Raw genomic sequence first — 25,642 nt, 5'->3', positions numbered from 1 at the left:
AATATATAATTCTCCACAGACAGCTTTAGGAAAGGTGTTCCTTTCCCCACGGAAAATAACGGGAGTTGTTCAGGGAAAAGCATCACACGCCACTCTTTTGAGCATTTGTTTAATTTTACATTTAAATATTTTCTTTAAATACAGCATTATCACAATGTAAAGAACCTAAAAGTTCTCCCTCCTCCCCTCCCAACCTCCCCTCCCTCCCCAAATGCAAAGAACCAGACAAGCTGCTTTGGATTCACATTGAAAATACTACCTGCATACAGTGGGGAAATCTGAAAAGAATCGTTGTGGGGGTTGTAAAGTCACTTCTTCAAAATAGGTAAAGACAGAGCCGAGAGGAAGCCATCTGCTTCTGCAGTCAGTGAGTGACCTAGCTGCCTAGCAACCATGAGCCACAGCCGTTCTGTTCAATTCAAGTAGCACCAGAGACAAGATGGGCTGGTTGGTAGACAAGGCTCACTGCTCAGCAAGACAGTTAATTTAGCCATCAAAAGTGAAGGGCCAATATGTACTGGGAATAGAGGGTTTTGTTTGTTTAGGGAAAAAAAAGTGGGATTGCATGAAGAAGTGATTTTCCAGACAGAAGCTCTGGAGTACAATGTGGGCTGGACTGCCTCTGTGACAGAAAAACATCTTCTAGATCCTGTGCATCCGCCCCTCCTAACCTGGCGTTGGAAGTTACCGAATGATCCCTTCTCATCTAGAAAAAGAAGTCTACCGGTAACCAGTCCCTGTAAACTGATGGCACCAGGTAAAGGTAGCCCAAGGTTGGCTAGTCTCTAGGCCTAACTCTTTTAGGGGGAAAATGCAACAAGGCAAGAAACAGTACTTCAGGGAAAGAGTGCCATACTTGGTTAGATAAGGCAGGAAAAATTAAGAATGTAGGAAACTGCAAAATGGGCTGAAATGAGCATAATTATTAAATACAAGTGCTTTAGACTCAGTTAACAGCCAAAGTAGGAGGTTCCAGCTGCAATGCTGTGGATAAACATTACATCTAAATCACCAGCTCCTGAAAGAAGGCAGGCGACAAAACTCGTGTGTGTAGCACATGTTCTTCATGTTTTTCTTTACTTTTTGCTAACCACATTAGGGAAGCAGGGGATAAGAGAGCCCAAAGTAGTGTTTTTATTTCTTCCTCTTTAAGAAAAGAAAGCAGAGGTAATTATCACTTACAAGGAGGATTCATTGGTAGTCTAAGGAGCAGGTCTTAGAGCACAAGGGACAGAAATGGCCATTTCATCCTCTACTTCAGCAAGGGGCTGCATTTTACTTAGTTTTCCTCTGCAGATCTCAAGAGATATTCTACAAAACATCTCCAACTCCCTTTCAAATCTAGAACCAGCATTTGAGGTCTCATAACATATCACCTGACAACTGGCTTGTCCTCTTGCTTTTAAAAAGAGCTAAAAGTATCATCTAAGCCTAATAGACCCAGTGGACATTTGCAATTCAATTCCTACAGTGGACTGGAGTGTAAAGGCCCTCCTCTTCCCTGATCGCTTATTCCAAGAAGGGCTGGTGTTACAATGGTAGAAAAAGGGGAACAGAAACTTTTAACTGCATACCTTGCTGGCCACATTCTATGCCCCATTAACAGCACCGGATTCCCCAAAGAAAAACCTGATTGAGTAAATAAGCACAAATTCAGGAACTGCTCCTCCAGAAGGCAGAGAGCCCAAATGCTTGGTTCTGCTGCCCCAGTGAGACAGACCTAACCCAAAGCCTCCTAGCAGAGTTATGTGTTTGTTAGACAAAGAGGAGAGAGGGTCTGGAAGTGACAGAAGAGTCCCAACATGAGTTCCCCTCTAGGACCTCTGGGAAAAATAATTCAAGTGATGGAGCAGGGATCTCCACTGTGGGGGGTAGGTCAGAGAATGTCAAATGTTTCAAAGATTGACCTGTTAACCAAATGGGAAGGGGTGTTGTTTCTATAAATCACTGAGGTTCCTACAGCAGAAGGCCTGTTCTGGTTCTTTACTCTCAGAATGGGGAACCACGTGACATTCAAATCAGAAATATCATCAGGCTCCTGCATAAAAAGCGCTGGACCAACAAAGGATGGAAACAAGCTTTTATCTGGCCCCTCAGCCGAAGGGAAATTTAAGGGAAGGGGCACTTTACGTGTCATGCTGTTCAGAGATTCACGTGTTCTGGTCCCCGCAGAAAGAGTGGCTTGAGTCACCCAGTCCTTCCTGTCAGATCTCTGCCTCTTCCTTTCAATGGCCCATAAATCTCCAGAGTTTTAAGACAACACAGTCCCCCGTGCACCAAGACCCTTCGAGAGATCAAAAGCTCGAGTGTGGTCTCCTTGTGTCTGTCTTTCCTTTTTTTTAAAATAGCTGTACAAACACCATCTCCCACCCCCCACCCCCCACATATCCTCTCCACCCCCATTCTCCACAGACCCCAACAAAATAACTTGGGAGCAGCAGTGGCTTCTTTCAGTTTTGTTTTAAAATAGTATTAGATAAAATAAGTGAATAAATAGAGATTGGGAGAGGGACAGTGTCCCTCAGGTCACACTGGCAGAGGGAGTGCCAGAGAGGAGTCCTTAGGAGGCTGATCCCGATCACAGACCCCACCTGAGGCCTGCTCTACCCCACAGCCTTCCTCACTGTCTGTGTGGAATGGAAGGCTTGGTGGGGACCAGGTAGGGCGGAAATCATCACATTCAGGCCCTTCAGGGTTACAGCTTTCTGGCAGTAAGGATTCTGAAGTGGGTGTTTTCCCCACCTCTGGTTTACAGAGGGCAGCTGGGTCTGTGGGGCTACAGGCCACCAATGAGGTAGCAGGGAGAGAAAAGACACTCAAATCCTTTTCTATGGGAAATGAAGGGGGAATTTCAGATGCTTCTGAATTAGGTTCCTCCTTCATTCCCAAGACTGACCTTTGCTCCACCTGGTAATAGACCACAGGGCCACTGTTCAAGTAAGAGGGTTCATTCGCCGTGGGGGCAGCTGGGTGCTCAGAGTTCTCAGCAAAGCATAAGACAGAAGAGCCTGGGGGAAGCTGAGCTTGGATGAGGATGGGGGCAGTAAGGCCTGGGCACAGCTCTTCAGGAACTGAAAGGGGCTCCTCTAAGATACACACACCTAGGCTCTCAATACTAGAGTCCAGGCTGGCACTGGAGCCATTGGAGTCTTCTGCTTTCAGCCTCTCCAGCTCCTCAGCACTCTGTAAGTGCATCACTGCCGTCTCGTTTTCAGCAATGAACTCCTGAAAGTCCTGTGTCTCTGAGTCTTGAGTGCCTGGTAGGTCGCCACTGGATGCCGGGGGGAGCTCCTCTTCTGGGGCTGCTGGACGGCTCACCTGTCGCTTGTTCTCCAGCTCCAATTTCATGATGGTGTGCAGGTAATGAGTCCGGACCCGGATTGGATTAAATTCAATACGCCCCACCATGTTTCCACAACCGTCCCGGGAACAGCCACATGGAAAGGACATGCGATCCACCTTGTGAGGAGTGGGGGGAATTAAGGAGGAAGGAAAAGAAGGGAGAGGGTGAAAAGATGAGACCCACCGCTCCAAAAAAAAATAATACGTGGGAAGGAATTAGGCAGATTAACTCAATTAATTTCAAAAGTCATTTACTGACTAAGACAGTCTGGGGCAGCTAGGTGGCACAGTGGACGGAATGCTGGGCCTGGAGTCAGGAAGAGCAAACCTGGCCTCAGACACTTACTAGGTGTGTAACCCTGGGCAGGTCACTAAATCCTGTTTGCCTCAGTTTCCTTATCTGTAAAATCAGCTGGAGGAGGAAATGGCAAACCATTGCAGTATCTGTGCCAAGAAAACCCCAAACAGGGTCACAAATAGTCATACATGACTCAACAACAAGATTCTGCAAATATAGGTTTGTTAAATTTTTTTGCAATAAGGTAAGAAATGGTCCTTTCAAGACAAAAGAATTCTGCCCCCAAGGAAGATACCACCCATCTCCCCTCTGTCATCTAACAATGAAAGCTGGTATCAAGAGGGTTTTTTTGGGGGGTGGGGTGGGGTAGGGAGAGGTGCTAAATCTGTGATTTCATTTGTATAGAAAAGGAAACTTTTTGCCTCCTAATGCAGCTTTGCAAGGACCCTGTCACCTCTAGTCTTAGAAAGCTGCCTGGGACAACAAAAGGTTAAGGGACTTCCCCCAGCATGGCACTGGCTGCCAGAATGGTCCAGAAGAGGGCCGCATGTGCCGATCCCAAAGCCAGGCTGCTGTCAGGAGGAGGGCGCTAAGGCCTCTGGAGTTCTTTACAGACATTATCTCCTCTGAACCTCACAAGGGCTCTGTAACCAGGTCACTACAGGCATAATGATCCTTACTTTACAGATGGAGAACCTGAGGCTCATGAGGGTCTTCCTGGCTCTCAGTCCCAGCACCCATTGCTTCCACTCTTATTTTAGAGGAAGGACAGTGTTTCTTTCTTTTTTTGTGTGTGTGTGGGCAATCAGGGTTAAGTGAGTTGCCCAGGGTCACACAGCTAGTAAGTGTCTGAGGCTGGATTTGAACTCAGGTCCTCATGACTCCAGGGCCAGTGCTCTACCCACTGTGCCATCCAGCTACCCCGTTTCCTAAGAACACGATCTCCAGGTGTTCAGCAATAATCACTGAGGGAACAAAGCGTCCCAGTCAGCATACCAGCCAAACTTTCATCAAACTTCCTTCTTTTCAGAAGCCAATAGTATCTGAGCACCTAATGTATGCGAGACATTGTCACTTCTTCATCAGCTGCTGCCACCTCAAATGGGTAAAATGCCCAAGAGACCTAGTCATTATTCAAAGCTTGCTTTTTCTTTGGAGAGCTTCAGGCCACAGGACAGAGCTGCCATTTTTAGGTGGATGGATCTATTCATATTCAATGGCAACATGACTGGGTTGCAGATGCCGTGGCGCCCTGCCGCCACCCCACCCTGCCACCTCACCGCAATCACCACCTTCAGTCCCACACTGACCTGGCATTTGATCCCAGCCTGGCTACAGGCACATGCCTCTGGGTCGCAGTACAGCCGGCAGTCACAGCCACACTCCTCCCGTGAAAGTCGGATGGCCCGAAGCTCTTGCTTCTCCTCAGCGTCGATGCGGTGGACACCAGAGGCCCGTAGCAGGGCCCGGCGCCTCTTGGTGGGCAGAGGCTGCAGGAAGAAGTAATCATCCACTTCTACATTCTCCACATCAATGTCCTCATCTGACACGTCATCTAGCGTCAGGCCATCAGCCTCCACCGACTCCACAGTGCCATTCTTGGTCAGCTGCCGAGAGATGAGCAAAGTCACCTTGTGGGTAATATTAAGGGAAACACCATCATCAGGATGGCAGCAGGGTCTGGGGGTGGGGAAGTCCTGAGCAGGATGGCGGCGGTAGCAGCACAAACAACACGTGCCTTTGTCACTTAAACTAGTCACATAACCCCTATAGATATTAGTTTATCAAAACCCTGATTCCTCTCTTCCTTTATGTGGAAACCAAAAAGATAATGGATGGGAAAACAGTAGTTGAATAAACAAAATTATTTTTTGTTGCCAGCCTCTGGAAAGTGGTTTAACTACAGGCATGCGGTTCAGTCTAGAAATACATCAGCCTCATCAGAGAAAGCAGCAGGGATGGGGAGGTTTTAAAAGGGAAGATGATACCGGGGAGTCAAACGCAAAACAAACTTTCTGATCCTGAAGTGGGGATTAAAGTGGGGGAAACTCAAAGAAAAGCAAAGATCTATGGGGATGCCCATCAACTGGGGAGTGGCTGAAGTAGTTAAGAGTATATGAATGTAATGGCATATTATTGTACCATAAGAAACAAAGAGACTTAAGAGCCACTTGGGCAGTAAAGCTCTTGCAGAGTGAAGAAAGAAGAACCAAGAGACCAGCTTATACAAGGATAACAATAATGTAAAGAAAAACAACTGGGGAAGACTTGAGGACACTGATCGATGCAATGGCCAAACAGGTCTAGCCGAGCTCGGATGAAGAGTGTTACCTATGTCTTCGTACAGAGGTGAGGTGATGGATTCAAGGAACACAAAGATAGGTAACAGTTTTGGATATGGCCACTGTGGGTTAAATTTTCTTGGCCAATTTTATTTTTTAAAGTGTTTTTTTCTCTTGATTTTAAATGGGGGATAGAGAATGTGGATGTCCCCCTCCAAAAAAAAGAGCCATTGAAGCATTTTAAAAAAACACACAAATGGAGGTTCAAAAGGAAGCACAGACAGCAGGACAGTTTTGATCATATGTGTATTTAAAAAGCAAGATGTAGGAAATAGAGATTCACTGTTTCAAATGCAATTTCCTTTTTGTATTCTGTTGCATGTAAAGAAATGCTCATTTTTAAGCATTTTAAAATTCAGAATCTTAAAAAGTCAATTAAGTTTTGGGGAAAAAACAAAATGGTTTAGCTACTAGGCTAAAAAGACAGATGGGAGAGAGACAGGAAAGCTTGCTGACCCATCTAGTAGACGCTTTTCACTACCTGAGTCAACTCCTTTACCAGAGGATTGCTTTGCCCTTTGGCCTTTCATGTTGGTGTGAGACGTGGAGGGTAGACAAGGGACTCCAGGAACTGGTGCTTCTTGCAAGGGATCAATATATTAAACTAGATAAGCTTCTAGAAGATCCTTCAATCCATAGTTCAAGGAAGACCCCAAACTTTTGTTGGAAAACATTATCTGTGAGTGGAACTACTTAAATTCATTTCAGGATAGTCTTACAAGATCTATTTTGGGCTTTCCTAGAATTGGGCAGACTACATTTAACCTATGGTCTCTTTTAATATATTTTTCAGTGCCTATGTGTGATTAAGGATGTAAACACACAAATGTAGTTTCCTTCTATTGGGGGAGAAAAGAAATAAGCTATAGCTATTAAAGGATATACTTAAAAAATATATATATATGTATACATACATATATATAAAATAAAACAGGTCCATGGCTTAAAATAAACTACAAAGTTCTTCAGCAATTTGTTTACATTTTCAAGGGTTATCTACGTGATGAAAGAGTGCGGTATACATTCTGAATGTGTTGGTTATACATAGTTTGGGTTCTTTGAAGTAAGAATGAGTGAGAACCTCGGGAGCCAAGAGGCAGAATCATCACCACTATGCAGGTTGAAGAAAATCGTGGCAATGAATTCCGAAAACTCATGGATAGCTCAGCAAAGAAATCAAATCCAAATAATACCAAGTGCCCTGCAGGCTACAGCCATAGTGAAAGCCAGGTAACTTGAAGATTTAACTTATTTCATCAGGCCTGCACAGGACAAAGAACAAACCCCTGCAAAAGATGCTGCAACAGATGAGGGAGAACCATGCCAGAGTGGGAAGGAAGAGAAAAAAAAGAGTTCACTGGGTGATTCTTTGCAGGGTCAGCCTGCCTACCATACCATGGTAACAAAGTCTGTACTATGCCACTGCTATTGCTCAACGTTTCTCAAATTAGGGTTCAGACGGTGATGGTAGGGGGTCATGAAGACTCAAATGTTAGAGTTCCTAAAAGCTATTTGGTAATGGCAACCTATTCCTTTCAGCCTCAGCCAAAATTCCACTTTCCACAGGAAACCTTCCCTTTGTTGTTCAACTCTTTGTGAACCCATTTGGGGTTTTCCTGGCAAAGGTACTAGAATGGTTTTCCATTTCCTTCTCCAGCTCATTTTACAGTTAAGGAAACTGAGGTAAACAGGGTTAAGTGACTTGCCCAGGGTCACACAGCTAATAAGAGTCTGAAGCCAGAATGGAACTCAGGAAGAGTCTTCTGGACTTCAGGCCTACCACCATCCACTGCCCCACCTAACCCCTAAATTCCAGTGCCTTCCCTCAAATTTCCTATTTTATCTTGTATATAGCTTGCTTTGTATACATGTTAGTAGGTAGGCTCCCTGAAGGCTTCTTTTTGTATCTCTAGGCTTAGAAAATGTTTACTGATTGACTCCTAATCATCCTACCCTAGTAACCCACCTCAGAGGGCCCACTCCCAATTAATCTTATCCTCTTTCCTTCCTATCAGATAAAGACTGAAAATGCCCAAAGGCACATAAAGAAACTATGAACACTATCCCCATTTTACAGATAAGGACATAGGCTCAGGGTAGTTACCAATAAGGGCTTGCCAAGACTCAGTTCAATGCTCATGCTAGGACAGGTCCCTGCCTGGGGAGTGCAGGCGAGGGTCTCACATCTGACCTGTGACTATGGGCAACTCTTGAGTCATGGACCACTCATCTTTCAAGGGCTGTATAAATCCAGTCCAGTCCATTCTCCACTCAGTTGCTAGTGGTTTCCTCCTCAATAAATCCTAGTGACTCCCTATCCCCTCCAAGGTCAAACACCAGTTTGGCATTTGAGGTTCTTTATAACATATGCCCAGCCCCCAATCTCTCTCACCTTCTTCTACCTTACACCCCCACCCCGCCAAGTACTCTGGTCTTCTTGCTATTCCTAGAACGAGAAGCTACATTCTCCTGACTCTAGGCGTTTTCTAACCTTCCGGCATGCCTGCAGTGCTGTCCCACATTTCTGCCTCCTGGCTTCCTTTAAAACCCAGCTACAATTCCATCTTTCACAGGAAGCTTTCCCCCACTTAACTCTGGTGTCTTCCCTTTGTCCATCATCTCTAATTTATCCCAAGCACAGCTTCTTTGTGCAGAGTTGTTTGCATGTTGTCTCCTGCTTCAGACCATGAGGGCTTGCCTTTTTCTGCATCCCCACTCCTTAGCACGGTGCCTGGCACACAGAAGGTATTTAATATGTTTATTGCCTCGCTGAATTCTCAGTTCACTGCTACCCCATTAATCTTTTATAGTTAATGTTCTATAGGAGACTATGCATATGGATAAAAGAACTGTAGTGTAGTGTAATCAAAGTATTACGATATGAACTACCTGAAAGCCCCCTCGGGATAACTCCAGGAGACAGCAGGGATGAGATGTACCTTTAATCCCACTCCTACTTTGTTTTTATCCCCTCTGCCGGGTCTCTATTTATTTTGAAATTTTTTCATACACACATGGCTTGGAGGTTATGAGTATTTGGCAACATGAAAACATCTGTCAGACATGGTCTTAAGTTTTTATGGGTTGCTGTTATGTTGGGGGCACACTTTGGTTTGTGATCATGCTCTGATTCCTGGACATTTTACTGTTGGTGTTCTCCAGGATGCTTAGAGGCTAAATATGTGGTGTGGGGACTGTCACAAGTCAGTCCATGAAAGAGACTTGAGCTTCTGATGTGTCTGATTCTAGACATCAGGTCATGACCTGCGAGGGATTTTGTAGATGCTAAATTTTTACAGCCTGCAATGATACATTGTACAGTTTCTACTGCTTCCTTATATAATCTACATTGAACATCGAGTCTCTCGTAATTTCTGGTCAGGAGGATCTGGTCTTGAATCGCCATTATAAACCCTTTCATTTCCGCAAACAAACCTGCATGACTCCGCTTCTTTAAGAGGCAGTTAGGTGGATCTGGCATCAGCAAGTCTTGAGTTTGAATCTGGCTTCATTCAATTCCTAGCTGTGTGAGCCCAGTCAAGTCACTCAACCTCTGTATGCCTCAGTTTCCTCAAATGCTAAAGGGGGATAATAACAGCCTCTACCTCTCAGGGTTGTCATGAAGATCAAATGAGGTAACTGTAAAAAATGCCTAGCACAGGGCCTGGAATACAGCAGGAGCAACATAAATGCTTATCCCCTCCACTCCACTCGCCCCAAAACAAAATTCAGATTGAAGTCATGCAAATGTCACCTGTGAGGGATCTTTCGATTCTATTCTTGGATATCAGCCATTTCACAGGCTTCATCTAGAGGCAAATCGCTTTCAGATAGATTTGAGAAATACATACTACAAGGTGAAATGGTGTTTGTTTAGACCAGAAAGTATTTCTGTAGGTTTCTGACCTATTTATCATGAGCTCTACATGTGTCTACTGACACTCTTCCTCCTTTTTGACTAAGAAATGTTAATCTTTCTATAGCTGCTTTAGGGTTATGAGTCCTGTGTTTCATTAGTATTATACAGATTTAAATTATTATTAACTATTCTTCTCATCTTCTTCGAAGGAGCTCAGATAGTCATGGGATAAGAGGCTATCCTAATTTTTCTATATTTAATAGTTCACAGATTATTGAACAGGTTGATAAAATAACCACTTTTTGAAGCTTAACAAAAGCTTTAAGATGTTAAACTCATCCTCCATGGACTTGGTGAAATCATCCTTGTAGCCATCAAGACAAAGGGGATATATACTTCATCCTACTCCCACATGATTCTGATTTCTTCTGCTTGTATCTATATTTTGAAAGCTTTTTGTTCCACATACCTTGAAGACTGTATTTGGAGGGGTGCTATCTATTAAGAATGTTGTGTATTTTTTAACGATCAGTGATATATCCAGGCAATTGTGGGGAACAGCTCTGTCTGTGATAATGATCATTTTTCAGTTCTGCTGAATTTGATTTTTTTGAGGTCTGTATTTGTATTAGAATTTGTCATTTGTTAGTCCATGAAAAACAGTGAGCTTCTGGTGTATAAAGTCTAACAAGCAGGTATTTGATAGGTATTAAAAATTTTCAATCTGCAGTGATGTTTCTACTGCTTCTGTGCATAATCTGTATTCATCAATAAGACTATTCTTAAGGAAGAACTTTCTGTAATTTTTGATGGTGATGACTGTCAGTATCAACTCCTCTGTTTCTATAAGCAAATCTGGAGGACTCAAGGCATTTGTCCAACTCTTCTTTGTTGCCATGTGGGTGTCATTCACAGAGGGCCTTTGGATTTCATTCTTAAACCTAAGCTGCTTGATAGGCTCCCAAAGAGGAAAACCACTTCCAGCTATATTTGAAAAATCTCATGGTGGGTACTAATACCAGCTTTCACTACTGCTCAGTAAGTGATTTCTACTTTTCCAAAAGTATTTCTGAAAGTTTTTCAACCTCATGATCATGTACATTAAGACATGATCACGTACATGTAACATGTACATGCCTATCAATATGCTTCCTCCTTTTTGGCAAGAAAGTATTAATCTTTCCATAGCTGCCTTAGGATGATGGGCTCTATACTTCATTAATACCTGTATTAATTTTACAAGGATTTCTTCCAAATCTGTTACAGCCATCTTACAATTCCCAAAGTGTACTATGATTTAATTGCTTTAAAGTTGTTTTTCCCAATGAGCTTTAATTTCAGGATTCCAGTTAGTGTTTAGATATAGTCATAGCTTTCTTTTTGATAAGAGCTCTATGTTTAATGTATCTTACCTGGAAGAGACCTAAGTGCTTGTATTATCTTTATCTAATGGTTCAATTTTACCTCCAGATTTGAAGCTCAAAGCCTTCTGTTCTCTGAGAAGGGTATAGCACATGATTGGCATACATTAAGAATTTCATGCTTATTGAGTCCAAATGACATGTTGATCTCATCAGATATCAAAGATTCTCTGAAATGAAGGAGCTGTTTAATGTGTTGTTTTTTTTTAAGTCATATAAGTTGACATCATTTATGTGTATCAAGTGATTAAAAAGATATTTTGATAATACACCCTCTTTACCTTGTAAGCCATACTTAGTTCTATTTAGGAGAGATAATGATGGGTTTAAGGCTAAGCATTACCATAATAGGCTTAAATTATCTCCCTGAAAGATGCCATGTTTTAAACAGAGAACAGTTTTCCATGTGCAAAGCAAATACTCTAGCATTCTTAATCTACTTGGGTCCATTTTATACATTTGAGTAAAAAATGCAGCATAAATATTTTGGTACTTTCAATGACCCCATCAAAGTTCACAATAGGAGAAGAAACAATGGAAGAATAGGGGACATGCCAGTTAGGGTAAAGTTTTTCAGGTGCTGTTGGTATTAGGATCTCTTTGAAGGCCTGGTAAGAATTCTGAAACACCAAATCAGGCTCTCATTGGATTAGCAACCCAGTGGGATGCAACCGCTCCTAAGAGTTAAAGAAACAGACAGGGCAGCCTAGGGTTATAGGCTCATCCTACTCAGAAAGGACGATGATCCACCTGATACCGAGGATAGTGGAGTGAGTGGCATTCGTTCATGTTTTAGTACCACAAGAAGACAAGATACATCAGAACAAATCAGAAATACAAACATTCCATCTGCTAGAAATGCTTCAGTGAATATTACTCTGACCACTAAAAACCAAGAATATACATGAAATGGACCGAAGACAGGGATACTTTCATTGTCCACCATAACAAAATTGGAAATAGATCCCACCATCATAAGTGAGGCTCAGTGGTAACCTCCATTCCAAGTCACACAACAATATGCTGCTGATCAATACAGCACAATCATAAAAAAAATAAATTCCATTCCTAAATCTTAGATGAGGTTAAATAAAAGATAAAGTCAAAGAGATACGGATATTTGAAGAGACAAAAGTCGAAGAACCTGGTCACTGAAAGTCTCTACACAATGCGAACTCCCAGATATTATACATAATAACAAAACAAAGACAAAAACAGCACTGATTTTTCCAATGATTTTGAAAATGAGATGGATGTACTCATACTCAGTTCATTTTTACTCTGAAGGCAAGAATCCAAATAGCTGATCAATTATTATAACAAACAGTAATTATAAAATGGTATATCTGTTATAACCATCATGAACGAATTCATTCTCCTGCAGTGTTTGAGAGAAATCTTTAGAACATTTCAGTTATGTGAAGAGACACCAAGGGAAGCAAGCAGAACCAGAAAAACAATCTATGCAGTGCCTACAACAAGAAAGCTGAAACCCAATGCCATGTCTTCATAATGACTGATCTTGGCTCTCAAGAAGAAATGTGACGACACCTCTTTGTTCCTTTTTTTTTGAAAAAGGTGGGACACTAGGGATGTGGAATGCTATACATAACATCAAATCTTTTTGATGTTAGTTGTGATGAACATTTTTCCCCCCTTCCTCTCTTTAAAAATACTTTATTATAAGGGATGGCTCTATAAAAGGGGGTAAGGAATAGGATGCAGTGGAAATAGCTGGGGATATAAAAAAATACACACACAAACACAATTTGTTTAAAAAAATTCATGATTGGCACACAGCACTACATGTGGTTGACACTGCCGTGGTTATCAGAAACACAGGAGGAAAAGTACAACTATCCAGGAAGACCCCTGAAGAAAGACATCAAATCTCACCATTGCAGCTTGTGAGAGCTACTGAAGATCTGTAGAAAAGCACTGGATATTATATCACCATCTAGCCAACTATGCAAAGTAGAAAAACCCAATTAAAGGTAACAACAAGGAAAAAGTAGAAAGAAATCCAGAAAACAAATGCGTTTCAGAAATTCTAGGTTCCTTTCATCAGTATCAGAAAGCAAAAGTCAAAAAGGGAAGGCGACACAAGGAGTCAATCAAAAACTTTACTAAAGAATCTTGAGAAGTAAAGAAATCAGACATGAGAAAGAACCTTCTTAAAGGAGGAGAATTTCTGATCATCTACATGGTTGAAAGAAGTCCAACACAAATGGACCAAACAAGAAACAGCAAGCTTACATACCATTAACATCGTGCACAAGAAAACAATCCCAGCAAGGGAGATGATAAATGGTAGCTTCTCTATTAAACTGTCAAGACAGGGACTAACGAAGACCCATAATTAGTCATTCAAGCAGCACATGAATTACTGGCAAGGCGCCTCCCCAGCTTCCTCCTCTCAGACATGAGCCTTAACAACCCATCTTTCTTAACAGAATGCATCACTATCTATTACAAAAGATGAGAACACCAGCCACACTCCCAAATATAGGCAATTATTTACGTACTTTCTACAAAGCATCCATAGCCTATAATACACACAAAACATCTATAAACACAAGAAAACGATATATCAGCTAAGAATCAAAAAAAGTCCCATTGGTGTAAAGAACTTATATTTAACGCAGAAATTATTAAACAAGACATCTGAAAGTACTGTGAGATTTATGCTGCCTTTACTGAGTCAAAGCCTTCGACTCAGTTCTGCACTCATGGCTACAAATGTACAGCAAATATGTAAAATGGGTATGGTAAGAATGTTAATGTATTTGTTAACCATGTGGAAAATTGTTCTCTCACCAACCCGACACTGCTAAGAGAAACTGATACAAAACAAAGGCATTTTTCAAAGAATTTAAGTTAAGCCCATTATGTTTGGTTCTGCCTAACCTTAAACCCAGTAACAATTATCTCTCTTAATCAGAACAACCAAAACATCTTATCACTTAGTATACATGAATCAAGCTCAATTTCTCTACAGAGAAACAAATCAGATAGAGAGAGCATTTACTAAGCACTTGCTATGTGCTCCTTCATTTTGTGAATCTTTCTCCTACGATATCAAAATGTCATCTGGACTCAATTAAGTGTAATTCCTTACTGTATGCTAAGGAGAATTGATAACTGAGGCTTTGGTTGAATCTGGAGGTCTCATTAAGCCAGTGAGTGAAAGCAATAAACACTTGGCAAGACATAGCGTGAACATAAAACTATCAAAGAGAAGGCTGTGGCTTTCTGTGTGTGTCAAGAAACTTTAATGGCATCCTGAAATCAAAAGCTCAATTGGAAAAATACATGTAAAACAACACCTATGCAACGGCAGTCTTAATGTACACTTTTAGAACTATAAAATGGACCTTAAGAGACTGGAAAAAGAGACTTACAAAAACCTAACCTATATAATATTAACAAAACACAGGACCCATTATCCTAAGGCAGCTGTAGAAAGATTAACACTGGGTTTCCAAAATAGGAGGAAGGGGAGTGGTGTACCTTCTTAAAATACATGACAAGTAACTCAAACTCCTACGCAAACACTTTAAGGTGAAGCAGACATCACTTCACCAAGAAATAGTCAGAACTGATAACTACATGCCACTAGATTTATCAAACCTAACCTCAAGATGGAGCATAGAAAATGGCTAAGATCAGAATGGAATCAAAAGGTCTCCAGTGGGCAACTTGTACATGAACTAAGAAGATGTAGCTGAGTCATGCAGTCCTGTGGATATGGAGGAATTGATGATGGTGGTCCAGGAATAGGATACTGACATCAGCAATTACAGACGGGGCATCCTTAAGGAACTTGGACTTAGGGCTCAATGTAGATTCCGTAAGGAATGGTAGAAACTCTGCAACATATCATTGTAGCCTGTAATAATTTAGCATCTACAGAATCCTTAGCGAGCTGTCACCTGATGGCTAGAATCTCATGTGTCAGAAGCTCACTTTCTTTCATGGACTGACTCATGGCAAATCCCCACACTACAAATATAAACCTCAAGATATCCTGGAGAACTCCAACAATAAAACATCCAGGAATCAGAGCACGATCACAGACCAAAGTGTTCCCCTCAATCACTCCAACATTAACCATAATTTATAAAAACTTAAGAACAACTCTAACAGATGTCATCATGTCACCAGATGTAACCTCTAAGCTACATCAATGTGAAAAGTTTTCAAAATACTGGGATGTGGCAGAAGAGAAGGTGGGAACAAGATAAGGCATGTGTCATCCCTGCCATCGCCTGCTACTAAGTCGTCCCGAAGATGCTTTAATGAGCCTGGGGAGGATGAGTTTAATACTTTTATTCTACGACTGAAAGTGGCTATTTTATCCATATATGTAAGTGCCTTCAGAACATTAAACATAAAAGACTAACAATAGAAGAGTGACTTTTCTGAGGACTGTTTCTGACTGAACCTTATCAAAAAAGAAGAGATGAGTAAGATAAAGACAATGATTTAAAAAAAAATGACAGACTTGGGAGTTAAAAGACCTGACTTCCAAACCCTCAGCTTTGCCACTATGATGTGGCTAGCCTATGACGTGGACAAGTCAGTTTATCTTTGCAGACTTAGCTTTTCTCATCTGTAAAACAAAACGATACTTTTACTGCCTGTCTCACAAGGATGTTCTGAGGATCAAATGAGACAACAGATGCAAAATATTTTGTAATATGAAATTATTATTACTAAAACCAAAGGACGGAAAACCCCTGAAAAAGGTGCAAACTGGAAATAAAAGATGAGGATTTCTCTTCTGACATATGAATTTTTATTGGATGCAGCATTAGTTGCTCTTGGCTCAGTTTCCTGCAAACAAGCAGAACTCTCAAAACAAGTCTTAGGTTTACCTGATTTTGCCCTGGGGACTCCTACAGGGGCCAGGGTTCCCCTTAGGGTCAGGATGAAATCTCTCTGGCAGGGCACCCCTCTGCCAGATTCAGGAGCCAGGACATTTCTTCTAGGGGAGAGAGGGGAGGAAGCCCGTAAACTCTGAATGGCAAATAGATCAGTGTCTATTTGCCAAGTTGTAGTTATGGGGCCAATGATGGAGCTCTTGAACATCTAGAAGCAAGGGAATACTACTAAATGTTGTGCCCATTAGAATGGGGGCAGAGTAGGCTGCAGACTCATAGTCCCACAAAATTGGAAATAAGACCTACATACAATCACTGACTAAATTCCTCTGGTCCCACCGCACTTCTGTTTTCCTCCCACTGAGTTTCTGAATATGATTAAGTCATGTGGACTCAAAACAAATTGGACTGTATCTAAAGCAGTGTTTCTCAAAATATGGAAATCTCAAAGACATGGTTCTGTACTTGGAACTGCAAAGCCCCAAATGGTTTGGTGTTGGCAGCAAACATCTGAATACAGGAATTGGGTGAAATGGTCTGCCAAGGCCCTCCTTCTTCCTAGTCTTTAAAGCTCTTCTGTTGTGATGACTATGGTATTCTCAATAGCGATGAGGGTTAAATTAATTTGGTTATAGTACAGTGATACTTGAGTAGCCAACCAAAGGCTCATTTCCTAGGTGGGAGGTGTGGGGTGGGTCAAAAGAAAAAATACCATAGTTTTATGAACCTATAGACAATAATTGGAAAATAAATGTAAACAGAACTGTCACTCCATTAAGCCAGAAGCTTCCAGGTCACATGTAAGCAAACTGGAAGACACAGGGAAAGTCAGAGCTCCTTCTTGACAGGTAAGGTAGATTTGTTTACCTATTTGCAAAGCTCCTCACTCTACTAGTGTTAGATTATAGAGTTGGACAGTGGCTTAGGCCACAACCAAAAGGACCCAAAGGTCCTTTCCCCTTCTCCTTGGCACTGACCAGCTCAAGTTCTGTCCCCTACCCCCCTTCCCCCTGAGAACCTTCATTTTCTTGGCATGAAGCTTCTCCTCTTTCAGGTGCTCACGGAGGATCTCCCGGTGGTTGACCTCCTGCTCCTGAGCAAACTCACAGAGCGTGTAGCTTCTCACAGAATTGTGGCGCTGGGCCATGCCCAGAGAACTCCCGCCTTGGCTGGGCACACTGGTGAAGCCCTGGCGCCTGGCAAAGTAGTACACGGTCACCTGATCAAAGCGTACATTCTTCCTCCGGAGTTGTTTCTGCCGCTTCAGGATAGATGTGGCTGAGGGAAAAGGAGAGAGCACAGTGTACAACCAACCCAGAACCTAAGTGACATCATTAACGTAGTGCCCACCCTTTCATCAGCATTTCCCACCTCTCTCAGGGCACTGTTTAAAAGGGAACTAACCATCTCGAATCTTCTTTCCCATTCCCATACTTGAGGAATAAAATGATATATTATTATCACGAAATGATAAAACGATATAAACAGTCAATTTAAAAACTGGAAATAACTGAGTGACTTAAAGCTATTCAATTTCTAATAATTACGTGAAAGCAACTTTGAGCTAATACCTCATTTCCACCAACTTTTCAAAAGAAAAAAAGGTAAGCAAAGATAGGAAATAGGCACACATTACACTGTACGATGTATAACTGAATTGGAGCAGTTTTTTTGCAATCTGGCAATTCTGGTAAGCTACAAAAGCTAACCCAAAGATCTTAATGTTAAGATTATATCCTACAAATGTTATTCAAAAGGCAAAAATGTATAATTTCTAGGTCTTTTGCCTAAGATCAAAAAGGAAAAAAAAATCCACAAAAAAATCCAAGCATTTATATCTTTGTTTATAATACCAAAAAAATATAATCAATATGTCTAATGATTAGAAGTGGCTAAGTAAATTGCACTGTTGTTGTTCCATCATTTCAGCTGCTTGACCCAAAGACATTGGGGTGGTTTGCCATTTCCTTCTCCAGCTCATTTTACAGATAAGGAAACAGAGGCAAACAGGTTAAGAAATTTGTCCCGGGTCACACAGGTAGTAAGTGTCTGAGGCCAGATTTGACCTCAGGTCTTCTTGGCTCTAGGCCTGGCGCTCTATCCATTGTGCCACCTAGCTTCCCCAAATAAATTGTAGTTTATCAATATAATAAAATGTTGAATCATAAAATGGCAAATGTAAAAAATTTTTTTAAAAAAACCTTGAAAAACAACTTTGATCTACAATAACTTAAGATCATCTACTATAGCAAAGAGAAGGTACTACTTGTGTTGGTGGGCGGAAGAGCTGCATTGACAAAACTGTAAAGCTTTAAAGTATTAAAACCTAAATAACTTGTACCATTTTATTTGGGGTATTATTCTGTATACTATTTGTATTTGTTGCGACTTACTGAATTCATAATTTTTTTTAAAGTGAGACCTAGATAATAAACAATATACATCACTTACACCTTGGTATCGTTGCAGATTCTCACAACACTGTGAATCCTGGAGTTTCATACATCATGGTATGAGTAAAATAAACAGAAGCAAAGTTATCCCAAGCCTAGGAAATCTGAGCAGTTAAATGATCCTAGGGCCCTCTGTGAGAAAGACGCAGGAAGGCCTGAAAAGTGCTCTCTCCCTCATCAAATTACTTTGCACTAATTCTGAATATGGGCTGTGCCTCACCCTTCATGAGAATGTCAGCTCCTAAAGGGCAAAAACTATTTCCCTTTTGTCTTTTTGGAACTGAGTATATAGCATCTTGTACATAGGGCCGAATGTCCGTGGAACTGAACTGAAGCTAAGCAGGGCCCACAACACACTGAGAGATACATCACACACCCCTGGTTCTAGGGCTCGGGGACAGTTTAGGTACAAAGAAGGGACAGCCCACTCACGTGTGAAGCCGGCAGTGCTTGGAGGGTTAAGGCTGTCACAGCTGTCAGCACTGTCACTGCTGGAGATCTCATCATCTGAGTTAGAAATGGAAGAGCCCACATCCACATCTTCAAACTTTCTCTTGAGACTCGAGCTCGTGAATGCATCCATTGGTCTTGAAGGGACTTCCTTGAGGAGTCCACTATAAAGGCCCTAAAGCCCCCATTCACCACCAGCTAGACAGGTTCATGAAGATTCTGCTTGGAAAGAAAGGAGGGGGGAAGACATGTATTACCATCATCCCTGTTATAAAACCCACAGCCATATATCAAGGTCCCTTCCCCTCCCCAAAATGAATAAAGGGTTTAAAGCCCCTAAGTGGACACGGCTAGAGTCTGACCTAAAACAGTCTAAGATGCCTCCATTTATTATCAAACTCCCTTCAACTCCTGTTTCTTTCCATCACATATGGGGCTAATACCTATCTACCTTCTCTATGTGATCTGATCTGGTCTCCAAAGATTAGGCCATTTCCTTGTTGTTCCTCTCCAACATCTCACACTATTTCCTGATTTTATGTTTTCACTCAGCCCCCAGAGCCTCATATATTTTGCCTTATGGAAAATACTACAATAGGAACGGACACACAGAACAGGTCGACAACTTTGTCCTAATCACATGAATAGGACAGACTATTTCATAAACACATCGGCACACAATGAAGACTGTCCGAGTTGGTCATCCCACAGTAGAAATCCTTTACAATATCCCAAGAGTACCAGTCCCACAGCCCCTAGCAAAGGGATCACCTATCAGTCCCAGGATTTTGAGGGACCAGAAATCAAGCCACAGCCCTTTAGAAATGACAGAAGTGGCTTCTCCATAAATACAAAGTTTACGGCCTCTGCTCCTTGGCTTTTAGAGTTAGAAATTTTGTCAGTTTAAATGCTTTCAAGTCAGATACCCCACCCTTTCTGGGTCGGCATTACATGTGATAGTAGAAGACAAAGCCAGAAATAGACTTGGTCTAGCTCTCATTTGTCCCTGAATATTTCCCAGCAGACTTTTTAGGCTCTCAATTCCCTGGGATGCCACTAGCCATGAAGAACCTTTCCTTAGTCTGGCCACAGGTTTCCCTGCGAGGATTGAGATGGATGACATCTAGGCAATGAAGGGAAGAAGAAGATTACTGGCTGTTTCCTGTCTTCTCAATGCAGATAACAGATGTTGTTCAGTCATGTCCGACTCTTCTTGACCTTGTTTGGGTTTTCTTGGCAAAGATACTGAAGCAGTTTGCCATTTCCTCCTCCAACTCATTTTACAGATGAAGAAACTAAGGCAAACAGGGTGAAGTGACTTGCCCAGGGTCACACAGCTAGTAAGTTCTGAGGCCGGATCTGAACTCACAAAGAGTTGTCCTGACTCCAGGCCCAGCGCTTTATCCACCGTGCCATCTAGCAACCCAATGCAGATAAACTACCAGAGCCATATAACCAGCCCTAGTCCTTCTCCTGAGTTACTGTAGTCTTATTTCAACAGTGCCCTTTGGGACATTTCAAAACAGACACAGGCATGTCAAACTTAGCATGTCCAGAAGAGAGTCAGGTCTCCTTTCCCCTAACTCGTCCTTTTCATAAACACTCCTATTTCTGCATTTATCATCCTTATTCCATTCTCCTCTTGCGTCTTTCCCCATCTCTCTACTCACACAGACCCCATCTTAATTCAGGACCTCATTACCTTTTGCCTAGGTTACTGCAATGTAGGTACCTCACTTCATCTCCTCCCCACTCCAATTCATCCTCTGGCAGGGAGGGGTCAAAGTGATTTTCCTCAAGTATAGGTCTGACCACAGTCATTCCCCTCCTCAAGAAACTGTACTGTTGTGTGTGCCATCTAGAGCGCTTCTCAACCTTCTCCCAACCTCCATTTCGAGCCCTGTTACACACCCAGCCAAAGCGCTCCTGTTCCTTTTCCTCACATTCCACATCTGCCACCTCAGTGGCTGGCAGAGCCGATACTGCTTTAAATTCCTTCAGGTCTCCAGCAGCACCTGTGGTAGGAGGCCTTTTCTGATCTGCATCAATGTCCTCCCCCTGATGGGATGCGAGCTTCTTGAGGGGAGAGACTTTCACTTTGGCCACTGCGTCTGCAAGCATCTACGAGTAAGTGCTTGGTAAATGCTTGTTGATTGTGACAATTATCATCTGTGCACAAGACTCAGCCTCATATCCTTTGAGACAAAGAAAGAACCAGCATGGGAAAAGAAACACATCTAAAGGAGGTAAAACAATTTTGTTCTGATTATCTCATAAGCACACAGGCACACGACAGAAGAGTTTGTCTGCATCAGTCACCTCCACGGGACAAATTATTTTCCTTTTCCATCTGTGGATTCCAATTTCCTGGAAGAGCCTAGGAACAGGTTCTCTTCCTTTGAATCAGTAATGCCCAAATTGGCCAGACTATGATCTCACTAGTTGCTAATTATGCACCAAGAATAACAACACAGCCCAGAAAGACTGGGCGGCATGACTGCGGGGCAGCTCCCTGTGGCATCAGGGATTCCTGCTGAGGGGCTATAAGATGACCCTACCACCAAACACCAAAGCGGAAACACCAGTTTTGGATGGCTCTGTTCACACTAAGGAAAAGAAGAAATAAATGCTGTGCTTGGTTTCTCTCCATTACCTGCACACATTTTCCTATACAGACAGGGACTAGCTTAAAAAAATCTAGTCAGCTTCGCTTGGTACATTCTATATTGGAAGATGGCTTCGGAGAATGCTTATTATGGTTTGATCCAGCCTCATCAAAATTCTACATGCTGTCTTGTGAGGACTTGAGCCATAAATATACGTAGATCTCAACCAGGAACCCTCAGCTACAACACATCTCAGGTATACTAATAAAATTAGCACATGCCTAAAGAAATTAGTCTAGGAGGAAAAAAAAATTAGGCTCCTCATAAGTAAAAATTTTCATTAAAATGAAAGTATAGCCCACAGTCCTACTAACCCTGCTCTTCAGATTTCAGATGTCACCAGATCTACCAATGCTAAGACACAGGAAAGAATAAATGAGCTCAGCAAAATTTCAGCTAGCCGACCGACTGAACTCACATCCATTCCCAAGTTCTGCCACTTATGACCTTGGGCAATCCACTTAACCCCCTTATGCCTCCATTTCATCAACTGTAAAATAAGGACCCCGGAGGTCCCTTTCAGACCTAAATCTGAGATCTATGATAGCTCTGAATCTACCTCAAGCGTCTCTTTCCACTGTTTCACCAACAGTAACACTAAAAACCTCACATTCAAAGCACGCATGAAACTATAAGCATGAGAGAAGGAAAAATATTGTCAACTGAATCTAATCATATTTTCTTTCCTTTCCTTTCAACAAATAAATATGTGTCTGGCAGAAGAGAAACCAAATTAAATGGAAACCCCTCCTTTCTCAGACAAGGTTTAAACAGCAGCCTCTGTCTCAGCAAGCTCTGCCGGGTGTTCCAATTAGGTGAGTGCTCTTTCCCTACATCTGGGGCGTTTATAGACAGCTTGTGGGCCTACTTCTGAGTTCTACGTAGTCCCCAACAACCTTCCAGGGTCTTAGTCCACACACCCTTGTGGTCCTCATCTCTTCAGGTCATTTTTATCTTGGGAAGCGTTCCCCTTGTTCCCCTTGCCAGGATGTCTTCCTTTCTGTCATACACTTCTGGAATAAGGTTTTCTGGGCCAATGACACGAGAAACTACAACACTTTAACTTGAAAACATCCTGAGAATGAAACAACATGCAAATTAAAATGTTGGTACTTTTAACTATTTCATACACAGAGATGGAAGTATCTCTGTACAATTCTAAGTACTGCTGCTCTAAATCCTTTTATCTAAACCTGACTATTAAATAACCCTTAATTCTTGTCTATCCTAGACCAAAACCAACTGACCTATCTCTTTTCACTAAATCTTCCCAAACCAAATATCCCGGAGGTTGACAACACTTCAGGTTATTTATGATAACCTGAAATGACTGTTCCTTGCAATATTTGGCAAAGAAAGGTTCTCAATTCTCCTTTCACCTCACCAAATTCATCTTTCAAACCTTATGTGGAAATCTATCTCTCTGCAAGCAGTCTCTCCCTGCCTTCTTCAGACATACACATACTAATTTAATTACCCAAATAAATCAGGGTATTATTTGGAAATAACTTTCAATTCCAACGCCAGGGATAAGTCCTATTAGTCTGTTAAAATATCAAAATGACCAAATCCCAAAACATGTAATGATCTTGGAGAAAATAATAAAAGTCTTCATAGGAACTTTCAAATATCAGACTAACTAAAGGGCAACTGGCATAAATGCTGTCACTCTCTACGTTGCATTTTAAAGGTCTTTTTATGACAAATATTCCCACCAGTCTATAATTACCAAAGTTGTATGAAGTCGCACAGGCTGAGATTTGAAAGAAGCTATACTAAATAAAAACAGTGTTTCATCATTCCTGAATTTTAATAAAGACTCAACATATTAAGAATGACTATATTTTTTCAGGCTTCTGAAGCTTACTCCTACCACCAAGTATATGATGAGGATTTGTGAGGGATGGGATATTTAGGAAAATTTTTTTGAGATAACAAATGTATATTTAAGGCTGACGTATGAGTCTCTCTTTAAGAAAACTAAAATAATCAGGAAAATGAAGCTTTTGACCCACTTCTGTGCTACAAAGCCCTCAAGAATTTTCTTCTGTGTTAAGACTTAGTATTAAAAGGAGAAAGTGGCTCCTCATAGGATAAAGTCTCTGGATGGTGATAAGCTTTCAGTTAAAGTTTATGGAACGAGAGACCTTCTTCCAGCTAGAATTAGAGGCTCTCTTCAACTATTGCAACGATCTTGAAGATTACCTGCATCTCTGGTTCAATGATGCTCAGAGATTCACACCCAGAAGAATCCTAAGTCACTGACAGAGCTGGTAGTGCCTTCTAGTCTTTTATTTTACAGATAGGGAAACTGAGGCCCAGGGAGCATAAGTGATTTGTCCAACAAAGATCACAAATGTATGAAGCAGAGGAGCCAAGACAACTAGCTGTTTTCTACTTGAAGCAAAGGTCCCAAACAATGGGGTCATCCTTGACCAGACCTCTTCTGAAACTCCCGGGATTCATTATCGGGCATTTACTTTAGCACTTACTGGGTTCATGGCATTATACTGGATGCCCAAACCCTTTCTCTTCCCCTTGCCTAAATCAAGCATGTAAATGTGAACCATCTCTTCTCATTCCTTCACATTTTCCAAAATGAAATCCTTTGCAGACAAGGGCCATTGTCTTTTGCTCCACTCTTTAAATCAAAGTTGGAACTAATGCATCTCTGCAACTGTTGTTAGCCTAGGTTCTTTGTGAGAAAGTTGGGGCGACTCCTGCAGAAACCATTAAACCCTAAAGGCCAGGTCTTAACCATGGCACAGAACGACAGTCCAGCTCTGATGGGCAGCTAGGAAAAGAGGAGGGAAATCACGGTCAACCGTGGATTTAACTTGACCTAACCAGCAATTACAGGACAAAGGCTGCGCTTTTCATGAGCATAACTTCCACAGCTCATTCCACAGTCATAAAAAAAGAAGGGGAGGACAAGAGACCTCAGTGGACACAAACGAGGCGATGAGAACCCTCGATCAAGTCGGGAATGAGGTAAAGATTATGTTAGAAACCAGGTCACTTGATATTACCTAAAAACCAGGAAAATGAAGACTGCAACTTTACCTGGAAGAGTATGTCAGTACGTTCTGGGAAAGCCTAACTCTCCAGGGCTTAGCACAGCGCCAGGCACGTAGGAAGGAAGCATTTACGAGATGCTAGTTGACTGACTGATGGACGCTGGCCTCAATGGGCATTCCAATGACCCCTTCACCTTCCTGCTCACTCTAACACCTCACTCCCGACACCTTCTGGTTCCCCCACCCCCCGATTGCCTGCCCATCTCCCCACTCTGCTCCCTGGGCCGGGCCCCTCGATCCTACCCGATTCCTTCCTCTGGGCTGGTCCGGACGGTACCTGCCCCCACGTCCGGGCCCGCGTCCTCCCAGCCGCAGGACCCCGGGGCCGCCGCTCCACGCCCGCCCGCGGACCCCTACCTGCCCTCCCACCACACCCACCTCCCGCCCGCAGGCCCCGCCCCCTCCCCAGCTCCCGCCCTCGCGTCCCGCGGCCGCTCGCTCGCTCCTCCCTGCAGCCCCCAGGCCCATTTACCGGCCCGACCCCGCCGTCGCCTTCGCTTCCCGCGAAGGTCTCCGCCGCCCCCGCTGCCGCCGCCGCCCAGGCCCGGGATGGGGAGGGAGGGAGGGAAGGGGAGGCGAGCCCTGGGAGCCGTGGCCACGGGTCCAAGAGCTCCGAGGGCGGCGGGGGAAGGAAGGGAGGGAGGGAGGGCGGGCGGGCCGGCCGGCGGCGGGGAGCGGGCGGCTCCTGCTCCCTCGGCTGTGAGTACCCAGAACCACCCCGGCTCCGACTAACAATAGGCTGCGGCCGCTGCGTCCCCGCTCTTATAGGCGCCGGCACGTCCCGCCGAGCCCCGGGGCAGGCTGGGAGATGCAGTCCTCTCCGAGTTCCCCAAGCCCGGGCATGCCGGGAG

At 42.8% G+C, this 25,642-nt stretch overlaps 1 protein-coding gene across 3 annotated transcripts; it reads right to left on the bottom strand.

Moving 5' to 3' along the window:
• Positions 1-98: 98 nt before the first annotated feature.
• On the bottom strand, positions 99-25,527 carry CSRNP2 (cysteine and serine rich nuclear protein 2). 3 transcript variants are annotated; one of them, XM_036759756.1, is made up of 5 exons: positions 25,264-25,527; positions 19,031-19,267; positions 17,164-17,423; positions 4,951-5,247; positions 99-3,459 (listed from the first exon to the last, which is right to left on the bottom strand). In XM_036759756.1, exons 2-5 carry the CDS (start codon positions 19,179-19,181, stop codon positions 2,527-2,529), a joined length of 1,641 nt encoding a protein of 546 aa, XP_036615651.1. In that variant the 5' UTR covers positions 19,182-19,267; positions 25,264-25,527; the 3' UTR covers positions 99-2,526. The 3 variants fall into 3 exon arrangements, with proteins under 3 accessions (XP_036615651.1, XP_036615652.1, XP_036615653.1); XM_036759757.1 differs by lacking the exon at positions 25,264-25,527 and adding an exon at positions 22,635-22,777 and having other exon boundaries at positions 2,408-3,459; XM_036759758.1 differs by lacking the exon at positions 25,264-25,527 and adding an exon at positions 18,597-18,635 and having other exon boundaries at positions 2,408-3,459; positions 19,031-19,101.
• Positions 25,528-25,642: the final 115 nt, after the last annotated feature.

This window comes from Trichosurus vulpecula, chromosome 5, assembly GCF_011100635.1.
Source record: "Trichosurus vulpecula isolate mTriVul1 chromosome 5, mTriVul1.pri, whole genome shotgun sequence".
NCBI classification, from domain to species: Eukaryota; Metazoa; Chordata; class Mammalia; order Diprotodontia; family Phalangeridae; genus Trichosurus; species Trichosurus vulpecula.
This window is presented reverse-complemented; position numbering and strand designations above follow the sequence as displayed.

What these genes read in the sequence shown, in the direction of transcription:
- CSRNP2 (XM_036759756.1), bottom strand. Translation starts at nt 19,181, where the DNA reads ATGGATGCATTCACGAGCTCGAGTCTCAAGAGAAAGTTTGAAGATGTG. An exon ending in AAGCACTGCCGGCTTCACAC is followed by an intron (nt 17,424 to 19,030) that starts GTGAGTGGGCTG and finishes CTTTTCCCTCAG; the next exon opens with CCACATCTATCCTGAAGCGG. An exon ending in AGGCTGGGATCAAATGCCAG is followed by an intron (nt 3,460 to 4,950) that starts GTCAGTGTGGGA and finishes ACTCCTCACAAG; the next exon opens with GTGGATCGCATGTCCTTTCC.